The sequence below is a fragment of the Protopterus annectens genome, chromosome 8.part0, assembly GCF_019279795.1.
Source record: "Protopterus annectens isolate FY-2018-M chromosome 8.part0, PAN1.0, whole genome shotgun sequence".
Taxonomy (NCBI): Eukaryota; Metazoa; Chordata; order Ceratodontiformes; family Protopteridae; genus Protopterus; species Protopterus annectens.
Genome location: NC_056741.1, coordinates 1,796,365,039 through 1,796,389,136, shown reverse-complemented (window position 1 = coordinate 1,796,389,136; position 24,098 = coordinate 1,796,365,039). Strand labels below are relative to the sequence as shown.

Below are 24,098 nucleotides of genomic sequence, written 5' to 3'. Positions count from 1 at the left end.
TGTCCAGCATATGCGCCCCCCATCCTAGGTCTGAAGCATCTGTTGTGATGGTTTGGCTTGCTTGACCCTTGCGAAAGGGCAGGCCTGGGTTTGACTGGCCTGCCTGAGCCCACCATAGGAACTCCTGTTTTAAGCATGGTATTAGTGGAATTTCCGTTTCTAGGCTGTGTCTGTGTTGGGACCATAAATTCTTTAGGTACCACTGTAGTTTTCTCATATGTAGTCTGGCAAATGGAACCAAGATTATGCATGATGCCATGAAACCCAAGGCCTGCAGTACCTTTCTTGCTGTTAACTTGTTCAGTTTTGTTAGTGCCAAGAAGTAAAGAGCGAGTACGTTTTGTTTTTCTGTAGTTAGGAATGCCATTTGTCTTACTGTGTCCAATTCCGCTTCCAGGAAAGTCCTTGTCTGGGATGGTATCAGTCTTGACTTTTGTAAATTGACTGTGTATCCCAGTGCTTGAAGCAAGTAAATGACCCTTTGTAAATCTGTTGTCAGCTTGCTTTTGTTGTCTCCTTGTAGCAGGCAGTCGTCCAGGTATGGATAAATTTGAATTCCTGTAGTCTGCAATGGGCGATTACTGATGCCAGGCATTTTGTGAATACTCTGGGCGCAGTAGATAAGCCAAAGGGCAATGCTGAGAATTGATAGTGCTCTGATCCTGCAAGAAATCTGAGGTATCTTCTGCATATTGGTCGAATGGGGACGTGCAGGTATGCCTCCTTGAGATCTAGAGTTACCAGCCAACACTCCTTGCCCAGCATGGGAAGAAGTTGCTGTAGGGTCAGCATTTTGAATTTTGGGACAATGATGTAAGTATTCAGGGTGGACAGGTCTAGAATTGGTCTCCAACTTTTTCCTTTCTTGGAACTAGGAATAGTCTGGAGTAGAACCCCTTTCCTTGCTCTGCTGTTGGCACTTTCTCCACAGCTTTCATGTTTGCTAACTCCATTATCTGTTGTAGAGCCTCTGTCTTTTGATTTGGAGGTAGATTTGGCATTCCTCTTTTGTCTGGTAAAGTGTGGAAGTGGAACCGTAACCTTGATCTATGGTTCGTAAAATCCACTTGTCCTTTGTTATGTGGTGCCAGTTTTTGAAAATAAGGTTAGCTTTCCGCCTAGAGGAGCTGCTATTTGTTCCCTGGTAGGCGGGTTTAGGATTAAGTCACTGTGGCTGTGTTGATGTAGTGGCAGGTGTTGAGTCTGTGCCTCTGTTGTTACCTTGCCACTGTCGCCTCTGTAGGCACCTCCTCTGGATTGGTTTCTGCCTCTGGAACGCCTATTCCTGCCCCTTTGAGGTCTTGTGGAGTCAGGAAAGGACCAATTTTGGCAGGCCAGTTCCTGCTAAACCTTGGGGTTGAACCTGCAAGAAATCTTTAACTGTCTGGACTGATTTTGCCTTATCTTCCATTTTCTTCATAACCTGCTGGGCAGGAGTACCAAACAAACTTGTCTTATCCATAGGAGCATCTAGCAACTTAGATTTAACATGATCCGGTAGAGCTTGCTCCTTTAGCCATGCATGCCTTCTAATTACTGTGCCAGTCATGGCTGATCTAAATGAAGCCTCCAGTGCATCATAGCCACATTTTAAAGAATGGTTACTAACCTGCTGTATGTTATTTACCATTTCTAATACATATTTCTTATCAAGAGATTCATCAGTGGTTAGCTTTTTAGTTAACTGATCAAGCATAAACTCTTGGTATTGTATCATGTGAAACTGACAATTTAAAGCTCTAGCTGAGAGAGTGGCTGAAGTGTAAACTTTTTTACCCCATCTGTCTAATGAACTTGCTTCCCTTTCAGAAGGAATAGGGTTTTAGCTATGGTCTGCTACTGCCTTGGGACCCTGGGATATAGTTTCGGGTCTGCAAGAGGGGCCTTGTAAAGGTGGTGATGAGTATCTGGCACCCTGTAAAATCTGTCTGGTTTGGCAGGGGTAAGTGGTATAGAATCTGGAGCGGAGCAGACATCATTGAAAGCATCATCCACCACAGAGAGAACAGGAGGTATAGCTAAGGGCCTGTGCTGTGGAAGGTGCAGAAAGGTCCTAAGTCTTTTCTGGAGTCTGAAAAATCCTGTTGCTGCCATTGGAACTGTTCTCGCATGGCATGCAAGGTTTCCCCAAAGGAGAATTCTTCTGGTGGGGAAGCAGCTGGAATGGATTCTTCAGCATCAGAATCTTCAAAATTGGAGAAAGGAGCCTCTGGCTGGTCAGTTATGTCTGATTCATCAGCAGAATCATCAGAGGACACTGGCTCAGGGGCTCTGCCCTAGGTCTCTTCTCTGGGGGCTGAGAGGCCCTGTCTGGGTGAGATTGAGATCCTCTAATTAATGAAATTAAATCTTCTGCCAAAGTAAGCATTTGAGAGCTAGAAGAGGGCCTGGTTGAGGGGGGTTTAACAGGCACTGCTTTAGTAGTCTTGGCTGCTTTAGCCCTGGCGAAGGCCTTAATGGACATGGCTGCTGGAGGCCCAGCAGCACCATGTGCTGGGGTAGAGACATCCAAGGGGATGGTGTCTGATAAGTCAGTGGTAAGCACCGTAGTGGGTAAATTTTCTGAGGCCGATTCAAGAGTGGTAGCAGGGCCTCAGCTGTAGGAATAGATTCAGCTGTATTTTGATCAGTTTTCTCGGTTTCGCCGAAACCGAGACACTCGCTGTTTGCTTAACCATGGTTTCGCCGAAACCACGGACCGCGAGTGTCGGTCTTTTCTTTGCGTTTTAGCAGAATGAGTCGGAGGATCAGACGGCATAATGTACGCAAAATCAGAACCGAAAACTGTTCTGCGAACTCCGACCGACGCCTAAGCGTCCGGGTTGAAAGAAGCACAGGCCGAACAGGCTGCTACGTGGGCTGGGCCTAAACAAGGCAGGCAGTAAGAGTGGAAATCTTTATGAGGTATTTGTTTCCCACAGGTTAAACAATTATTAACTTTTTCTGACATCGGCTGAGGCAAGAAAGAGTCCCCAACGGGGTACTTAGCTTTAGAAGTCTTCTAAGTAGTATTCGGTAGAAGTAATCTCTGGATCCGACCGAACGGCACTTGCGAACAGCTTCTGCTTGGCGCTTGGCAAGAAAGACTGAAGAAAATGGCGTCGGCTGATGCTTTTATACCCGAAGACCAACAGAGATGACGTCGGGTGAAGTGCGACATCAGCCGAAGCCGGACCCGGACTTTGGAATCCGGCCGACTGAAGGGCTGCCTGACGACAGGACAACCCAGTTGTTATGACTGCAGATGCATCCATGAAGGACATCCTGTAATTCTTTATTTTCCACACAGTCAGGAATCAACATTATTTTCTGTTTAAGCAGTCCAATAACATGTTGCTGATACTTTAACATATGAAACTGTCAGTTTAAAGCCCTAATGGCCAAGGTTGCAGAAGTGTAAACCTTTTTACCCCATCTATCCAGCGCCCTGAATTCTCTATCAGAAGAGGTAGGATTTTTAGCAGTAGAAGCCTTAATGCCCTTGGCCCCCTGTGAAATAGTCTCTGGATCTGCAATAGGATTTTTAAAAAGGAACTTGTGGGACTCGGGGACCCTGTAGTATATGTCAGGTTTTCTGGGAACAGGAGGCAGGGAATCAAGGGCCAAACTAGATTCCAAAAAAGCATCAGCAGCAATGTCTAGTACAGGAGGAATAGCTAAAGGCCTATGCTGAGGTAGGAGAAGGAAATCCCTATGCCTCTTTTCTGAATCAGAAAAATCCTGGCTTTCCCAGTGCAAATGCTCCCCTAGAGTATGTAAGGTTTCCCCAAAAGAAAAATCCTCAGGAGGGGAAGCAGAGGGAATGAAGCCCTCTGCATCAGAATTTTCATAAGTAGATAAGGGCAAATCCAGACCATCAGAAGAATCAGAAACAGAATCCTGATCAGAAGATTCATAATCAACTTCAGTCCTAGGCCTCTTAGAAAGGGGGGTTGGCTACCCGTGACTAGAGTTATTAGACCTTCAGCCATTCTTATCATTTGTTTATTAGGCATAGAGGCCTGTACATGTGGCCTGGGCGTCGTTTTTTTAGGCATGGATCGAGATTTAGGCCTAAGTAAAGAAGGAGGCATCTGTTTAATATACAAGTCCATAGGACTGAATACACCCTGAGAAGCCGGTGCCTGCACAGCGGCTCCAGACTCATCCAAGGTAGAGACATCCGCGGGTTCCATAGATGAAGCATCTCGTGGCATACCGAACTCCGAATGGGTCTCAGTAGAGGCCTGCGAATCAGAAGTAGCGGGTATCAGGGGCTGCAAAAGCACCTCACTGAGTACCGGTGACTGGCTTAGAAGCGTCGTCGGCAGTTTTGGACCTCGGTGGCCTGTCTCTGTCTTCATCTTTGCATTTTTTCGGAATCCCAGTACTCGGATGGCTAACCAACGACATTCCTGGATAATTAAACCGAGAACCGAAATATTTAGAGGCGAAAATATACAAACAACGGATAGTGCGCTGATTAAATAAAGCACAAAACCGACAGTAAGGTATGTTGTGGTCAGGGCCTAGGCAAGGAATACAGTACGAATGAAAATCTTTGAGATATTTGCTTACCACAAGTAATGCAATTATTAACTTTTACTGACATCGGTAAGGAGCAAGAAAAAGTTTCCCCAATGGGGTACTTAGATTTAGTTGAAGACTTCGGTTCTGAAACTTGAAAACGAAAATTTCAGGAGTCGGCCGAACGGCACTTGCGGACTGCTTCTGCTTCGGGCACTGCACAGCAAGAAAGACTGATGCAATGGCATTGGCTGCATGTTTTATACCCCTGACGACCTGACATCATGGAAGAAGGGACAGCAACTGACGTAGGACCCAAGACTTAGTTAATCAGGCCGACTGAGGGCTACTGCAAGCAGATAACCCAAATGTAATGACTGCAACAGTGAAACATGAAGAACATCTGCCTCAGAAGCTGGTGCCTGCTCAGCAGCTCCAGACCCATCCAAGGTAGAGACATCTGCAGGTTCCATACTCGAAGAATAGTCTCACAGCATTCCGGAGTCCGAATGGGTCTCGGTGGAGGCCTGCAAAGCCACTGAAGCGGGCACCAGGGGCTGCAAAAACACCACACCGAGTATTGGCAAACTGGTGACTAGCTTAAGCATTACAGGCAGCTTTGGACCTTTGTCTGTCTTTATCCTTACGTTTTTTTCAGAATATTGGTAGTTGGATGGCTTACCGAAGAAGAATTTGGCTGCATCTGTGGATGTGACCACAGTGACTTATCCTAGAACCAGTCACCGTCTAGTATCTGACCTATTGACACACTGTGTTTTTGTGGCATCTGAGTCGACCTCTTTGGTGCCCTTCTATTCCTATGTTGCAGTTTTCTTCTTGTGGGATTTCCTGCCTCAGGCGACCCGTACATCAGCTCTTATACAAAAGCTTCAGCTTAGCTGTTGCAGCTGCGTGGGACGTCACATGTAGGGCCATAAACCAGGGGTCTTAAATGTGACATTCTGCACGCACAGACCTCAGAACTTTTCAGCCGCAGTTGACCGACGCATCATGTGCTGTGCTCATTCAACGCAAATGTCTAAAAAGCTAAGTACCCTGTTGCAGTTTTTCTTCTAATTAATTGGCTAAAGCTTGGTTTGTTGTAGCAACTCATAGCCGATGTCAGCAAAAAAGGGTTAATGCCAATGCGGAGATAGAGAGCAAAATAAATTAGCGACAAGGAGAGCCCGACGAATGGTTCAGACACTGAACAAGGTGCAAAACCGACAGTGAAGTACGTCGTGGTCTGGGCCTCAACAGATGATTCAGTAAGAATGAAAACCTGTGTGGTATTTGCTTTCCATAGGCAAGACTATTGTTAACTTTTTCTGACATCAGTTAGAGCAACAAAAAAGGATACCCAACGGGGTACTTCGTTTTAGAAGACTTCAGGATTATTCAATTCGTACACGAAAACTCAGGCAACGACTGACAGGCACTTGCGAATTTGCTTCTGCTTCAGGCTCCTAAGCAAGAAAGACTGATGTAATGGCATCGGCTGCCTGTTTTTATACCCCCCGATGACCTGATGTCAGTCCTGGAGTGACAGTATCCGACGCAGAAATACTAAGTCTCTGAAATTTGGACCGACTGAGGGCTACCTGCAGGCAGATAACCCAAGTGTGATGACTGCAACAGTGAAACATGAAGAACATCTTGGCCTTCTTATGCGGATGCTCAGTCGAGGCCTTCGAGCCGGGATCCATCCTAGAGAACAACCATTTAAGCCATTTGTTCTCCAAGATTAAGAGTGGCCAGACGGCTGTGAAGGGTCTTAGGTACAAAGGATTGGCAAATGGAGCAGGAGTTGTGATCGTGCTCCAGACCTAAGCAAAAAAACACAGCAGTCATGCGAGTCTTTATGGGGTATCTGGCGCCCGCATTGGCATTAACCCTTTTTTGCTGGCATCGGCTATGAGTTGCTACAACAAACCAAGCTTTAGCAAATTAATTAGAAGAAAAAATGCAACGCGGTACTTAGCTTTTTAGACATTTGCGTTGAACGAGCGCAGCACATGATGCATCAGTCATCTGCGGCTGAAAAGTTCTGAGGTCTGTGCAATGTCATACTCTCAAAAAAAATATATAAAAATTGTCCCCAAAAAACAAAAAAAAACTGTACAATGTATTGAGCCAGACTAACAGTAAATGCATATTAGAAGAGCATAAACTGTATTACATCAAAAAAATCCCCCAGTGCCTTTGGGATTTATAGAAAAGTCAAACTAGTTAAAACCGGTCAATTAAGTACCAGTATGTAGCAAGGAAATGCAAGAGAGAGAAAACAAGCTAAATGAAAAAAGCAAACTAAAGTCAAATCTTTTAACACCAACACAAGTAAATTACTGATACAATAGAATCATTTAATCTACTCGATCCCTTCCATGCTTCAATTTTTATACAATACACTCTCACTCAAGTGCTTGGTCTCCAACGGATTTTTTTTTCCATTATCTTGCTCTCACCGACTGCATTACAGACCCTTAATATTTTTCTGTTGAGCTGGAGGTCAAAGCATTTCTTACAAAAATTAAAGAACCTTCTCCATAAGCAGTGGAAACAGTTACTGAATCCCAATCTGTCATATAGTTTTAATGAAGGTGAATGTGTGACCCAACGGCTTGAATTTCATAACTGCAATTGCATCCCAACAATTTATGGGCCATCCTTAGAAGAATTAAGGGGTTACTTTGCTTAATAAATAGCCTTCCTTAAATTAAGGTTGAAAGTGATTCCCTAAATTAAAAACATTCAGAACCTGAAATTCCAGACACAAAAATAAATGAAATATCTCCAACCCAAGTTAAATGTTGAACTAGAATGAAGTACAGCTGTGTAGTTAACTCACCATATTAGCTGATGTTTCAATATGTCACTTGGCAGTAGCCATTACAACATGGGGGCGCATTCTGCCAATACCACCACAACTTCAGGCCAGTGTACAAAATCTTCAGCACCTGTCTTATGCTCCATATATCTACCCTTGGCACACAAGGATTTGCCACTAACAGAGGGACAAATAAGATGTGACAAAATTCAGGACTTTCCTGCCATCAGTACACTTGTGTAGACATTCATCAGCTTTGTTTCTTGTAGCATTACACCGCTGGCTTCATCTACTTTGTCTGAGGCAAGTATCCACTGTGTAAACTTTTGCTAGAGAGATTTGTTTAAAATCTTAATGTCTGTCAGCAATAGGAACTGCAACTGCGGGTGCCAGATTCTGTATAAAGACTCTCATTTTAGTTATCTTTTTTGTCTGTGAGAAAACATCAGGTCTGTGAGAAAACATCAGGTCATGCTCAATTAAGTCAATCTTGTACCCCAAAAACTGTCAGGTGTAGATTCAACTCCCTTCAAGTGTTTCTGCAGAACCAAAATAAGCACAGCACAGCTACTGGAGAATCACAACTTTAATGAATAAAAAAGTTAAGCTCTTTCTTCCCACAATATGGGGACTTCCTCAGAACAATATTCACAACCCAACCCAGCCTTTAAATAACACATCAATTAACCAATTAAAATAAAAATAAAAGAAAAATTCCAATTAAAAACTAACATTCAATTATTGCTTTATCTTATTTTTTTATTTTAATTGGTTAATTGATTAATTGATATTATTTAAAGGTTGGGTTGTGAATATTATTCTGAGGAAGTCCCTATATTGTGGGAAGAAAGCGCTTAACTTGGTTATTTCATTAAAGCTGCGAGTCTCCAGTAGCTGTGCTGTGATTATTTTGGTTATGCAGTTCTGTTCCTGTGGTGGTTTTAAGTATTTCTGCAGAACAGAACTCTTATGGACTTAGCACTAGTGGCCTCGTCATTGGCTTCTCCTTCTGCAGACCTTCCCCCTTAGGTAAGGAAATAAAACTGACAAGGCAGGTGAGTGAATAAGCTGGCACATCCACCTTGCTCATACAGTCTATACTGGACTCTGCTGAGGAGCATTTGCAGCCCCTGGACCATCTCTTTAATGTCTTCTGTGTGGGCATACACATCCCACATACATTAAAGGTTACCTTACGAGTGTGGCTTGGTAGAGTATTTTGATAATCACTGTAAATGCTACAGCAGGCAAAACAAACCTATTAAACCTAACCAGGACTCTGTATCTTATTTATTTTTATTATTTTACATTTGTTTATACTGGCATTATAATTCATCAACATATCAGTGTCTGATACTACTTTAAAACTTGTATACTGCCACAAAAATAACTGCGGGGGCTGCTAAAAGACTCTGTCCCGATACTGGTGAGCTTGCTGAACCCTAAAGAAAAAATAGGGTTTCTCGGTTACAGGAGGTGCAAGTCTGGACAGAGAGGCCACTAAAAGTGACTTTGAAAACAGACTGGAAGAACCAAGGGTTATAGGCTCCTCTAAGCCTAAATGAAAACTACTACAGCAACAACCCAAGGCTGAGTATGGGCAATTGAGGTGTCCACGGCTGGCATGGTGTGGTTGTGCGGGCAAAATGCCGTAGGTTATTGCTATTATACAATAACATTAAAGAAAAAAGTTGCTTACTTTTCTTAAATAATGTCCTTGTGTAAAGTGCAGCTTGCTTTTCTTCCACGTTTTTCACTGGTATCCTGGGGCTTTCTTGATGTACTCTGCATGCATATGGGACTTTCATTCCCATGCTTACTCAGTACATCAGTGCTGCGCAAAGGAAGATCTCTTGTTGCTTTTTATTAGACAAAAATAAACCCAAAGCTGCATCTGCACTTTTCCACACAGTAACTTACCCATAATATCTGTGCAATATTGAAGTGGTGAACACTGCTAAAATATGAGGTTTTGAGAGTATTTTTCTTTATACTAATCATGTCTAACCAACTGTTTTACTTCCACACATGCTAATATAATGGCCGTACTGCTGATTTTTAATAAAAAATACTTAATACATTACTATTAATAGAAATAAAAAATGCTAACATTCACTGTTTTGCTCCCTTTCAGTCTAGACATCATTTTTGGATGTTTCCCTCATGTTGCTGTTTCCTGCTTTTCGGTTTGTAACTTAAACTCCTCCAAAGCATCCAGATAAAACATTTGGGACTATTAAAACATAGCTGCAACAACCGCAAATAAACATACCATCATATTTTTCTTTGCACTCAGAGCCCTTTGGGGTTATACAATATATGTCTATAAAGATCTTATGAAACACTAACTTCGTGAAAACTATTTCAAACAGAAACAGCATGTTTGCAGCTTACTCCAAGAAAACAGAAGCGGTGTAAACTTCCTTCTTTGTTTCTAGTCCGTTAATATTGTGAATTTTCAAAAAAGAAGCCAACATGATCATTTCTTTTTCCAAGTGTTAAATGATGGTATGGAAAGTTTATACACATTTTCTATCTGCAGGGAAAAGGTGCCAGAACTGTAAAACGAAACACAGTAAATTATAAAACGAAACACAGTAAATTAAAATGCACATAGGTTCATAGGTTGATACTAGGCTATCTGCCCTAGGGTATTTATAAGCCTAGCCAGAGTGTGTTTGGCTTTCGCCATTTTAGATTAGTTGACTGTGCCTCTGTATAGTAGGTCACAGAAGGTAGCCCTTTTAAGGTTAGTTTACTGTACCTCTGTCAAGCAGGGACACGGAAGAGATCCCAGGGGTAAACTTACGATCTCCCATCCACTCGTCAAGATTTCTCTTGAAAAGGGTCAGTGAGGGGCTCTGCCCAACATGGATTGGGATTTTGTTCCAGAGTGAGGGGAGCCTCTGGGATATGAATCTGTCCCTCCAGCATGTCCTATTTATTTCTGTGCTGAGGTTCAAGTCCCTGGACCATGTAGCTCTAAGGGATTTGGATTTCCTGAGGTGAAGCATGTCCATTAATTCTGGGTTGGACATGGTTTTATACGTCAGACACAGATCGCCTCTGAGTAGCGGTACGCAACGGAGTAGAGCTGGAGTTTCTTTAGCCGAACTGCATAGGGCATCTGTTTGAGCCCCTTGATCCTCTTGGTGAGACACTTTTGGGGTCTTTCCAGTTGCTGAAGGAGTCTGGTAACGTACATCCCAAACGGGGCATTGTACTCAATTATGGGCCTGATAAGTGATGAGTAGAGGGGCACAATGACCTCTCTTGATCTAGATGTGAAGCCTTTCATGATAAGGTGGGCTATATAGAAGGTCTTTCTTACCACTTTGGCAACGTGACTGTCAAAGGAGAGATTGCTATCTACTTGGGTCCCCAAGTCCCTAATTACTCCTTCCGTACTTAATGGATTACCACCTATGTGGTAATTTGTGGTCACTTTGTTTTTCCCAAAGGGGATGACTATGCACTTTATGGCATTTACCTTTAGGCCATAGCTCTGGCACCAGTTATCCATCTCTGTGAGACGGTTTTGGAGGATGCTTGTGTCAGCCGGAGAGTCGATTACAGCACCCAGTTTGCAATCATCTGCGAACTTGGTCAGCCATAGTCCACCCGTGTTAGCCTGTACCTCTGAGAAATACATACCGAACAAGAGAGGTCCCAGGACTGAGCCTTGTGGGACACCACTTGTAACTGGTTTAGAGTCTGACATGGCACCTGCTATTCTGACCATGTGGGTTCTATCCCTGAGCCAGTTTGCAACCCATCTTGTGACATAGGGGTTGATATTTAAGCTGGTGAGCTTATTTATGATGCCCGAGTGGGGTATTGTGTCGAAGGCTTTTGCGAGGTCCAGGTAGGCTGTGTGGACTACCTTCCCTTCATCTATGCCTTTGGTAACTGTTTCAAAAAAGTCAACCAGGTTCACGAGGCAAGATGATTCAGAAACATTTCATTTGATTATAGCTACTCTTGAAACAGAAAAAAGAAAGCAGAAACTAGCAACTCAACAGGTCTGTTATACGGCTAGTGGGTTCCTCGTACCTCCGGACTGGCCAGATTGTTTTCTTCACCATTGAAAAAAAATTTGCAAAGTTATAGACTACAGTAATAGAAGAAAGGCTGGGTGACAGGACTTCTTTCCATTGGTACATGCTCAAATTACAAAGAGCACACTGTTTGCGCTTGACCAATCAATGTACTCATTTTTGAACGTTAATGGCCAGTCACTGTATATTATTTATTACCAAACATCTCCTTGGTTCCCTGTTTAACATATTCTGTCATTCTTTCGCAGGATCCTATGAAACAAAGTGCCTTTCATGCTAGTCATACCAAGGGGGTAAAGGCCATTTGAGATGTACAGGTTGAACAGTTTTCATTTTTGAATGTTAATGGCCAGTCACTGTATATTATTTATTACCAAACATCTCCTTGGTTCCCTGTTTAACATATTCTGTCATTCTTTCGCAGGATCCTATGAAACAAAGTGCCTTGCATGCTTGTCATACCAAGGGGGTAAAGGCCATTTGAGATGTACAGGTTGAACAGTTTTCTTCCTCAACTGAAACTGGAATATGCAACATATGAGTTGTTCCTCTATCTGCTCAAACAGGACAACAGACTTATTGTTACTGCTGAAAATATTCCTTGGCTAAGTGCTTTAAATCCTGGAAGAATATGGAGTGGAGGACTACTGGATTCTGTAGATGTTACAAACATAATACAGAGTTCTTCTAGCTGAGAAAGCACTAAAGCTTGTGGTCAGAGGTATGCTGTTTTACAAAAGGGTAAATGCAGTATATTTTCTACCTGGTGCTTGATCTGGGACAGCATGCTAGCAACTGCCTGCAAGTTTGCCTACAATGGGTTGGACACAGGCTATCGACCAAATCATTGGGGGGGGGGGTACCATGTATAAGTCCCCACCTCAGCCATGACAGAGGAAAAAAGAAAAAAAGAGCGGTTGAGGGGAATTGTACCAAAAGCTGGAACACCATCTGATCCTCCTCACCCCCATCCCTTATCTTTCAGACCTAGTCACCTGCCACAACATCTTGCCCAGATGGGACAATTACCCTGGTCTTGTGAATGGCATGAGACAAGGTTGCCTTGGTCAAGATAACCAATGACTATTTCATAGGTTCATAGGTTCATACTAGGCTATCTGCCCGAGGGCATTTACAAGCCTAGCCCATCGTTTTGTGGCTTACGCCACCCCTTTAGTATGGGGAACTATACCCATTATTTTGCTGTGCCTCTGTCGAGCAGTGACACTGAGGTAATCCCTGGGGTATATCTGTGACTTCCCATCCATTGGTCAAGATTTCTCTTGAACAAGGCCAGCGAGGTGCTCTGCCCTCACATGTACCGGGATTTTGTTCCACAGCATAGGGAGTCTTTGGGTGATGAATCTATCCCTCCAGCACGTCCTATTAATAGCCGTGTCAAGGTTTAAGTCTCCCGCCCTTGTGGCTCTGATGGATCTAGATTTTTTGAGGTGAAGCATATTCATCAAATCTGGGTTTGACATGACCTTGTATGTTAGGCAAAGGTCACCTCTGAGCAAGCGTGTTACTGAATAGAGCTGGAGTTCTTTCAGTCGGGCAGCATAGGACAGATTTTTGAGACCCTTTATCCTTTTGGTGAGGAACTTTTGTGGCCTCTCCAGCTGCTGCAAGTGTCGGGTCAGATACATTCGAATGGGGCATTGTACTCAATCATTGGTCTGATGAGTGATGAGTAAAGGGAGACTATGACCTCCCTTGATCTAGATGAGAATCCCTTCATGATAAGGTGGGCAATGTAGAAGGTCTTCCTAACTACTTTAGCTACATGGGTGTCGAATGACAGACTACTATCAACCTGGGTCCCCAGGTCCCTGATAACTTCTTCTGTGCTCAGTGGATTGCCACCTATTTGGTAGCTAGGGGTAACCTTGTTTTTCCCAAGGGTATGACTATGCATTTTTGGCATTTAACTTTAGGCCGTGGCTCTGGCACCAGTTATCCGCTTTCTGTGAGACCCTTCTGAAGGATATCTGTATCAGATGTGTTTTCTACTATGGCCAGTTTGCAGTCATCTGCAAACTTTGTCAGCCATAACCCTCCTGTGTTTGCTTGTACTGGAAAAGTAGATGCCAAACAAGAGTGGGCCCAGGACTGAGCCCTGTGGGACACCACTTGTGACAGGCTTTGAGTCTGACATGGCGCCAGCAACTCTGACCCTGTGGGTTCTGTCACTCAGCCAGTTTGCAACCCATCTTGTGATGTATGGGTTGACATTTAAGCTGATGAGTTTTTCAATGATACCCGAGTGGGGTATTGTATCAAGGCCTTAGCCAGATCGAGGTAGGCTGTATGGACTGCCTTTCCTCATCAATGGCTTTGGTGACTGTTTCAAAAGTCAACCAAGTTTAAAAGGCATGATCTGCCTTTGACAAAGCCAAACTGGGTTGGATCCAAAGTCTGCAAATTCCTATGTCTTTATTTATGAGGTCCATTATGATCCTCTCCATGGCTTTGCAGATAAGGCTTGTCAAGCTAATGGGCGGTAATTTCCAGGGTCGGTGGAGGCACCGCCTTTGTGAAGTGGTACCACAGTTGCAGTGCGCCACTCCTGGGTGCGATCCAGAGGTAAGACTTTGATTAAACAGCTGTCCTAGCTGTGGGTTTAATTCCTCATTGAGTTCATGGAGCACACAGCCGGGGACACCATCAGGTCCCATGGATGCTGTGTTTTTGCTTTGGAGAGAGCAGTTCTCACTTGGGCGCTGGAGATGTTTGGGGGCTGCAATCGCTTGGTATAGATATCTCTCCTTTTGGGGAGGGGAGAAGTTTGCACTGAACCTGTCAGCCAGTATGTTGGCAATGTCTGTAGGATCAGTAATCTTCACATCATTTTGAACTAGCTCTGAGCATATCTGGGAGTTTCCTCCCAGGTTTCTAACATAGCTAAAGAAGGCCTTATGATTGTCTTTTGAGTCTTTAGCTATTTTTCTCTCAAATTTGCTTTGGATGATTTTATGAGAGCTCTTAGTTTTTACTTATAGTGATCAAGGGTGTCTTACCTTTTAAGGATTTTGCTCTATCTTGTAGTAGCTTCCTCCTTTTGTTGTAAAGTTTGTTTATGGCTGGGGTCCACCAGACTGGACGCTTGCCTTTGGTACAAAGAGTCTTTGTTTTGCTTGGGATTGCCTTATCCATGCAGTCCTGCAGGTGCTGGTAGAAGGCATTTGTAAGTGATTCAGCGGCTTGAGTACTGTTTTCCGCCAGCTCGGGCGCCTTAAAGGAGACCACACTAGTCTTTAGAAGTGTGAAGTCGGCTTTTGAGAAGTTCTTTACTGTGGTCTTTTTTATTTCAGGTGGGGGTGGGATGAGGACCTCCAGCGAGATTAGTTTGTGGTCTGATCTCACCAGTGAGGGGTACACCTCCGGTGTTGAACATTGTGCTCCCATGTTCGTGATGATGAGATCAAGTATGTTATCTCCTCTTGTGGGGATGGTGACTAGTTGTTCCATGGCATTTGAGTTTATGAATTCCAGGAACTTTTGGGCTAGGGTGTTTGGGCTTGAGTAGTGTTCCCAGTCTATATTATTTATTTAATTTTATATTTGTTTACTGGGATAGTCCAAATGGATACATGTCCATTTTCAGCGGAGGCCCGGGGAGAAAAACTCCACATAGACAAACTTACATAGAAGTTAGCACACAATTATAAAAACAAAGTGATAATATACAATGGGTTAGTGGTGTTCCCTAATAGCGACTCACAACTCTGATGGACAGACAAGTAAAAGTAAGAAACATCAGCTTGGAAGCAGAGCTTGGTGATGTAGTTACAAGTTATAATTTCAGAATATGCTTTTAGTTTTTAACTTAATCAGGGCTGGTACATGGGCATAGCCAATTCACTTTGAGATACTGTTTGAGGTTTTTTTTTGAAGAGACTTTTGGAGGATTGTAGGGTTATATAGTTTGGCAACAAATTCCAGGTTTTGCCAATGAAGTTGGCAAACAGGATTCACCAGCAGAGTTATTAGCTTTGTGGGTTTGGACCAGTAGTTTATCCGCTTACCGTAGGGATCTTAGGTTGCTATATGGCTTAATAATATTTTTAAGTGAGGGGGTAATCACAGGGTGATACAAAATTTTGTGTGCTATTAAGAGTTGATTGAAATGAATTAAGCTGGGCAGTTCTAGCCACTCTAGTTGTTTAAGGTTCCAGCAGTGGTGGGTTCTGTAGGTGGAGCCAATGGCAAATCTGGCAATATGATTGTAGCTATGGGACAGCTTACCTAGTTCGGATTTGTTGAGGTTTAAGACTACAGGCAAGGCATATAAAAGAGTAGAGAGTAGGTATGATCGGGCGATTGCAGTCCTAGCCAGTGGGGTTAAAAATGTCTTGTTTCTATACAGTGATCCAAGCTTCTTATTGATGGTCTGTATGGTTTTGTTAACCTGTATGTCAAATTTGAGAATATTGTCTATGATAACCACTAGCAGTTTGGTGTGATTATCTGGGGAAATAGTGGTACCATTGTTAGATGTGACAGAGAATGAAAGTGTGGTGGATCTACTAGTGGGAGAGAAGAGTATAGGTTTAGTTTTATTGGGGTTCAGAAGTAGACGTTGGTTGGTGAGCCAGTTCACAATGGTGTTAAATGTATTTTGGGTTAAGATCTGCAAGTCGGATGGGGAGGTGGCTGAGCAGATGAGAGTGGAATCATCTGTGTATTGAATGCAGGTGGCTTTAGGGATAGCAGTGTGGAAGTTGTTGATAAAAACAGAGAAGAGTAGTGGACATAGTTACGGACCCTTGAGAGACACCAAGTGTGACAGTTAACTGGCTGGAGAGTTGGCCCTGCCATAGTACCGCCTGCTGTCTACCAGTCAGGTAGGACTGGAACGACTGGATAGCAGGCTTGTTGAGGGAAATAGATTTTTAGTGAAAGAATGAGAAGTTCATGGTTGACCATGTCAAAGGCTTCTGACAGGTCAAGAAAGAGGGCAGAGGTTAGCCTATTGTCATTCCTGTTTTGGTTTATGGCAGCAGTAAAGGATAGGAAGGCTGAGGTGGTGCTGTGGTATGGCTTGAAACCATGCTGACAGTCAGATAGTATGTTATTCTGTGAAAGGTAATGCATTAGTTGCTTGTGTACACATTTCTCCATTATTTTGGCTAGTGGGGAAAGAATGGCAATGGGTCTACAGTTGGATATGTCTGAGGAGCTACCACCTTTACGGAATCGGATGACGCACGATATTTTCCACAGGGAGGGGATAGCATTTTCGGATAAGGTTCTGTTGATGAAGATAGATATGGGATATGCAATGGAATCTGCAGCTATTTGTAAGTACTCTGCAGGGAGGAAGTCAGCAGCGAGGGTGGTAGGTTTTAGTTTTTTTTTTTTTTTTTAAGAAGTGTTTTGATAAAACTAGTAGATATTGGTTGGAAGCTAAATTCCGGGTGATTATTAGGTAGATTAGGCATGTGGTTTAAGTTAGAGGGGGTTAGTTGATTTGCTAGGGATTGGATTGTTTCAGTGAAAAAGTTATTAAAGGCGCTAGCTATGGTCTGTGGGGAACTATGGGTATAGTTAGCCAGGGTTGGGGTGGTGGAGTGATCTGGACAAAGTAGTTGATTTAAGCTTGCCCAGAACTTTTGAGGCTTGTGGTGTTTTTGTAGGAGATTTTGGTAGAAGCTTTTTTTTTTATCCAGTAAAATAGATTTTTTTTGTATCCATCCTGAGTTGACGATATTTTAGATTGTAAAGTGGGGCTTTGGTTTTTCTCCAGCTGGCCCAGGCTCCATTTCTAGTTTTGATTTTAGCGTTAGTATCTTTTGTGAGCCATGGTGCTGTATTTGATCTAGTTTTTAATTGTACGTGCTGGAGCACAGGAATCAAGGATACTTAGGAATTTAGTGTTAAAGTGATCTATGGCCTCCTCTAATATTAGATTTTTTAGTTTTGACCAGTCAACTGCTTTTAATTCATTTTGGAATATAGCAGCATCAAAGTTTTTCCTGTTTCTAAATGTTTTATATTTGGGCTGGTGAGGGTTTCCTGCCTTATGTTTTATGATACAGGTTAGACAATGGTCGCTGAGGTCATCAGGGAGAGTACCAGCTGTGTATAGTTGGGGTTGGTTATTAACTAGGATCCAGTCTAAGGTACTTTCCATGCTGGTTGATTTGTTTATCCTGGTGGGAGAGGTTATCGTCTGTTTAAATCCAGATAAGTTTATATGAGTGAGGGGGGGGGGGGTCAGAGAAGCAGGGGTGCCCGTCCGTGTTAAAATCACCAAGAACTATGGTTTCTTGGGGATAGGTAGTGGATAACCAGTAAAGGAGATCTTCTAGGGTATTTAGGTTGTTGCCTGGTGGAATGTATGCACAGACGATATTAAAGTGTTTGTTTTGGTTAACCTGTAGCTTGGTTATGAGGAGTTCTGAGTTATTGAATTGGGGAGGTTGAATGGTGTCTCTATTAACGGTTAGAGTATTTTTGTAAAGGACTGCTATCACACCTCCTTTCCTTGTAGCACGGTCTAACTTATTTTATTTTAACTTAGAATATTGTATCCCGGAGGTAGTATCTCACTGTCAGTAGTACTGGGTTTTAGCTAGGTTTCCGTAAGACACAGTGTCTGGGGAGTGGGTTGCTAGGAGGGCGAGTAGGTTGGGAATCTTACTGTTAAAACTTCAAATATTTAGGTGAAATGCTAGGTAGGAATAAGTGGGAGTTTTCATGGGTAGCTTGACTGTGGGGGTGGTGGGAGGGGAGTGGAGGTTATTGGGTGTGGGAGGGCCAGGGCTGGGATGAATGTCTCCATGTGTTATAAGGTTATAGTGACAGGATATTCTGAGCTTTAGGAGTTTGTTTATAAGCTTTATATAGTCTTTGTCCTTAGGATTATGTTTTGTGGCTATACAGGAGTGGTATTTTATAGAGGGTGGTATATTTGGTGTGCTGGGGAAGGTAAAGTGTCTGGTGTTGTGTGTGAAGTCGTGGGCGTCTGTTTGACCATTTGGGTAGTGAATACCATGGTCAAGTGTTTGAGCGTAGGCAGTGAGATGGTAAAATAAAAACATTATAGGCATTTGGGTAATTAGTGTTTTTTTGCTTGTTTGCATTTTCACGGGGGCGGGCCAAATTTGATGGCTGGCTGTGCTAACAGGGTGTGGAAGAATGAGAGAGAAGGAAATGGGTTAAGGGGGCAGGGCTGCTCAATGACGTGTGAGGTGCTGATGGGTACTTAGCAGGAGGGGAGTGGCAAAGTCTGGTTTAAATTTAGCACTAGTGGGGGCGGGTGAAATTTGGGGGCAGGGAGGAAAGCAGAGCGAGCCGGGGGCAGGGAGGGGAGCAGAGCGAGCCGGGGGCAGGGAGGGGAGCAGAGCGAGCCGGGGGCAGGGAGGGGAGCGGGGCTAACACTGACTCTGAGAGCTACCTTGGGCTTTTGGTTTGGTTTGTATGATGTTTGTGCATACAACATTAAGCCTCAACAGTTTACGAAAACTAAATTGTAGTTCACCTATTAAAACTGAAAAGCTGGAGGGAGTCAGGTTCTTGCTTCACAGAGGTTTTACTTAGTTAAGATAGCCAGCTTCAGTGGAGAAGGTAGAAATTGATTTATGCAGTGAATTCCAGGTGGGGGGAGGTCAATCAGGAAAGAAATCCGTGCAAACTATTACAATTGAAAAACTGGAGGGAGTTAGGTTCTTGCTTCCCAGAGGTTTACTTAGTTAAGATAGCCAGCTTCAGTGGAGAAGGTAGAAATTGCTTTATGCAGTGAATCCCAGATTGGGGGGGGGGGGGGGGAGGGGGGTGTTCACTCAAGAAAGAAAGCAGTGCAAATTGCTGTGCAGGCATAACGAACAGAGAGGTAGGGAAGGTACAACAGCTACAGGATGACTTTATATAAGGCTTCAGAACCCTAGGATGTCAGGTCAACCTATACCCCTATATAAATGGCATAGGAGCCTGTAAGGAAGGAGGCTCTCCATAGCATGGAATATTCATCCTCTCAGCAGGGCATAACACAATTGTAGCTACATTAACTGGCACCCTGGGCAGTGCTCAGTCTAATGCCCCTCAACCCCAAGATGAAGACCAAAAAAGGTAAAGGTCAAAAAGGTTATGAAGCTTTAGTAGTAACTTACAGCTTATGCAAGCTTTTGGCCAGTTATCAACACAAACTTACACAAATTTTATTTGAACAGGCACAAAATACCATTTATAGTTGCTTAAATTAATGGCCAGCACTATTTTGCACATGATTGGCAAAAATTAAGCCCTCTAACATGTGCCCACAGCACATACCCTTCATCCAGCTCTGGCTATGGGAGTGAAAAACTGCAGAAAACATAATCCTATTGCTGATTAAGGCTGAAGTGCTTTAGATCTCTCTAAAACACCTCATCAAAATCAGCATCAGACGTCAGCAAAGAGGTAAAGCAGGTAATGGAGTAGGCCTTTCTTCGGTAACTTGTCCAGCAATACTTACAGCAAGACTTTGTAATGTTTCACAGCCTTCCAAAAATGTCTCTCTCTCTATAGCTGGGCTAAGCTTAGAAAAGGAATAGAAAGATGTAAGGTACAGGAAATGAATTATAAAAACCATCTCGAGAGAGGCACATCACTCAAACGTGCAGTGTAAGAGTGCTTTTCTGAAGAAAAATGCTTACAAAACGTCTTTTCCTCCTCTCCTCCTTAAGGACAGAACATCGTACTTACATCATCCTGCACAAGTGCATACACCTCAAGTTTGTGATACTAGCAAAAACATCAACACAATCAAAATCAATGAGAAATATCCCACTGGAGAAGTCAAAAATTCTCAATATCCCCAATGGACTCAATATACTGGGAGGCCTTTTAGCTTTATCGAGGACCTTTTTATCTAGGGGAGCCAGAAGAAATTAAGCTCCAGTGTGAAAGAATGTGACTCATCAGTTCAAAACGTTACACTCTTTGGTGGGATCTTCTTAAATTCTGCACAGAAATGAATGGTGGAGAAAAATGAACTGAAGTACAAATTATCCGAGGATTATCCTACGTATTAAGTCAAGCATTTTTTTGAAACATACCCAACTCTTTCCAAAAAGAAAAAAAATAGCTGTGCCTCATCAGCTATCAATACCATAGACCTTGTGGGCAAGAAAAGAAGCCTGCCACTAAATCGAATAGATGGAAATGCTTAACACTACTGGACTAGCCACAGCAATGATACTAGTAAACGATCAGATATTTCTGAATATGCACTTCAGTACAATAGACTATTAGACAAGAGAAGATGCACACAAACCAGCATCCAAAAGAAATCCCTTCAAGAGACTAAGGTGAATCCTCCTTTTAACAGGCAGCATGACCACATACTGAAGCCAAAAGGTGAAGCATAACCAGAAAGAAAATAAAGGCATCAAATTCATATTTACTGCATTTTCCTTCAGACATGCACAAGATTTTACAGAAGTAATTCTACCTAAACTGCACACAAGGCATTACAGAACATTCTTAATTTACCTTCATAGGTTGCGCTAAGAAACCAGTTGGCTGTGAAGTATCATTACTTGGAAGGAAACCAGGTACATTGCGTGCAAATTCCTCATAAACAGCCAGCTGTTTAGGATCCACACCCCCAACCTGGAAAAAAAGTTTTGGGCAATTTACTGTCAAATATTTTTGGAAATCCTAGTTCTTCTAAATGTTAAATTAAGAATAACCTTAAATATATACATGCTACTAGCAAAAATAAACAAACAATTAAATAAGTGGTTTACCTTTAATCGTATCTGCTCTGGCATCCGCTCTGCCTGGTATGTCAGCACAACTGGATCACAATACCGACGACCTTCTTGTCTTGCATGCTTTCTCAGTTCAAATTCCTGTTTAAAGAAAGAAAAGATTTAACTAAATTTCTGTACATCCTTAACAGTTATGTGCAACAACTCAACCTTCCCAAAAGAGTCAACAATTACTACAAAAAACCACGACAATCAGTATGATCTCTCTGAAGGCCACCACACCCTGCCAATGACAACTGATGGATCTCCTCCTTCTTTCGGCTTTTCCCGGTTAGGGGTCACCACAGCAGATCACCTGTCCGCTCATGATTGGCAGAGGAGTTTTACGGTGTCGAGTTGCCAGCCCGGCGCCCAACCTTCCACAGAAGAAGCACACACGCACGCACTCACACCTAGGGCCAAGTTAGAGTGTCCAATCCACCTACAGCATTGTCTTTGGGATGTGGGAGGAAACCGGAGCACCCAGAGGAAACCCACGCGACCACAAGGAGGACATGCAGACTCCGAACAGAAGGAACCCAGCAGAGGATTGAACCTGAGAACCTCTTACTGTGAGGCGGCAATGCTAACCGCAGCACCACCGTGACAACTGATGGATAACTGGTAGAAAACTACTGTATTTACTCCCCACCAGTTCTATTTGAAATGGAGAAAACCAATTAAAGACAAGGTAAAAATTAAACATGGCCTCAGGCATACTGGGAGCATATACGAAGAAAAAACAACATTGAAAAAAGACACGAGGTAACTACATAGGGAACTCTAGTAAAAAGCTAAAATCTTACAGCATGCCAAAATGTAGTGCTAAAAAAAAAAAAAAAAAACAATCCCTAAACGATGCTTCTGAAGGAAAGAACTTTCAGGGTAGTCAATCCAACTCAGAAAAAAATTACCGAAAAACAAAAATAGTAAAGAAAAAAAAAAAAAAAAAATTATACATACATATATATATATATATCTATATATATATATATATATATATATATATATATATATATATATATATAGTTACATATATAGTTACATATGAAAACATCTACTCCTCATAACACGAAAAATCCAAAACATCAAGCCCATACCATCTAAACTTCAAAACATCTAAAAATAAAAACATTGAAAACTAAAACCCCACTGTAGTGCGATCTCAGAGTTGGTATACTTAATTTGCGAGGAGTGTGGGGGGGTACAGGGGGGCTTGCACCCCTGCAGAAATGTAGTAAACAGTGTGCGGGATGTTATATAGAGTTCCTTTGTAGTTTTCAATGTTTTAAAATTCGATGTTATGAGTTTTAAATGTTTTGAAGTTTAGATGTTTAGATGTTATGGTCTTGATGTTTTGGGTTTAGATGATATGAAGAGCAGATGTTTTCATATGTAACCATATATATATATATATATATATATATATATATATATATATATATATATATATATATATATATATATATATACACACATACATACATATATATATATATATATATATATATATACACACATACATATATATGCATGTATGTGTATATGTACATATATATATATATATATATATATATATATATATATATACACATACAGACATGTGTATATGTACATATATATATATATATACACATACATACAGACATATGTGTATGTATGTGTAAACATATATATATATATATATATATATATATATATATATATATATATATATATATATATACACACAGACATTTTTATATATATATACACACACAAACATTTTATATATATATATATATATATATATATATATATATATATATACACACACACACACATATATATATATATACATACAAATATATACACATACACACAAAAAAATATATATATATATCTATATATATATATATATATATATATATATATATATATATACACACACACATATATAAATATATATATACCTACACACACACATATATATATATATAGGATTAGAGAACTTGGCATAGCTCCTCGTGGTCCCCTGCAGAGTTCCTAAGCCAGCAGAGAGCAGAAAAAGCAACTTTCTTGATCATAAGTATTTTTTAAAACTTTTTGTTTGCATTTTTCGATCTTTTAAGCTTTTCGACTACTGTTTGTGCCTTTATTACTGTTTTATTGCCTTATTTTCCTGTGTTTGTGAGCTTATATTGTTGATTGCACTTGTGGGCTAAAGTATTGCTTAAAAGTAACTAACAGGCTAATACACTCAAGTGTACCAGCCTTTGATAGCAATTTAGTCGAAAACAAAGCATTTACTGCATTTTTTCCTGTCTGTTTGAAAAAAAAAAACAAAAAAAAACAAAAAAATATTTCTCCTTTCCTAAACTTTACTTGCTAGTTGTTCCAGTGATCAGATTTTGCTGATCCCTGGGCTTTGTATTTGGTTTCTGTGTTCCTCCATTTTCTTGTGTGGCCAGAGGTAGTTTCTTTACTCACCAGTGGGAGTGGGGAGTACTGAGCTGCTTGTTTGTCCTCAGAGGAGTGGTTAGAAGCAGCAACTTGTAATTTGTTGGCCATTTTGGGTCATTTCCTGTTTTTTCCAGCCCCCTGCTATAAAGCACGCTTTGGCCAAGAGCTGCTGCTACCGTTGCACACTAGGGCAGCGCCGGTTAAGCAGATTTAAACTATTACCTACCTAAAGTTCACTCTTCAAATTTTCCCTTAAAACTACCTTCCTCAAAGTGTACTACTGTTCTATTTAGTGTATCCTCCAACTATAAATTATCTCTACTTGACACCCAAGTAGACTATTCTCTATCTGTATAGCTAAGCACTTGCTCCTACAGTACTTATCACCTCGATACAGCACTCTTGTTATAGAAAGTACCCCAAAAAAAGCAAACCCCATTTCTCGGTCACCCACATCCCCAAAAGCTTTTTTTTAAGTTTTTCTGTCTATTCCTTCTAGCATGTCGAGGGATCTGTTGCTAATCCCCC

General features: G+C 41.9%; 1 protein-coding gene across 1 annotated transcript in view; it reads right to left on the bottom strand.

The window, feature by feature from the left end:
* CNOT1 (CCR4-NOT transcription complex subunit 1) overlaps positions 1 to 24,098 on the bottom strand; it is a 4,219,019-nt gene that overhangs the window by 1,027,731 nt on the left and 3,167,190 nt on the right. The window contains exons 33-34 of the mRNA XM_044079520.1: positions 21,126 to 21,230; positions 20,869 to 20,988 (exon numbers count right to left, since the gene is read on the bottom strand). Of these exons, the coding sequence (XP_043935455.1) occupies positions 20,869 to 20,988; positions 21,126 to 21,230 (225 nt within the window). The remainder of the gene's footprint in view (positions 1 to 20,868; positions 20,989 to 21,125; positions 21,231 to 24,098) is intronic.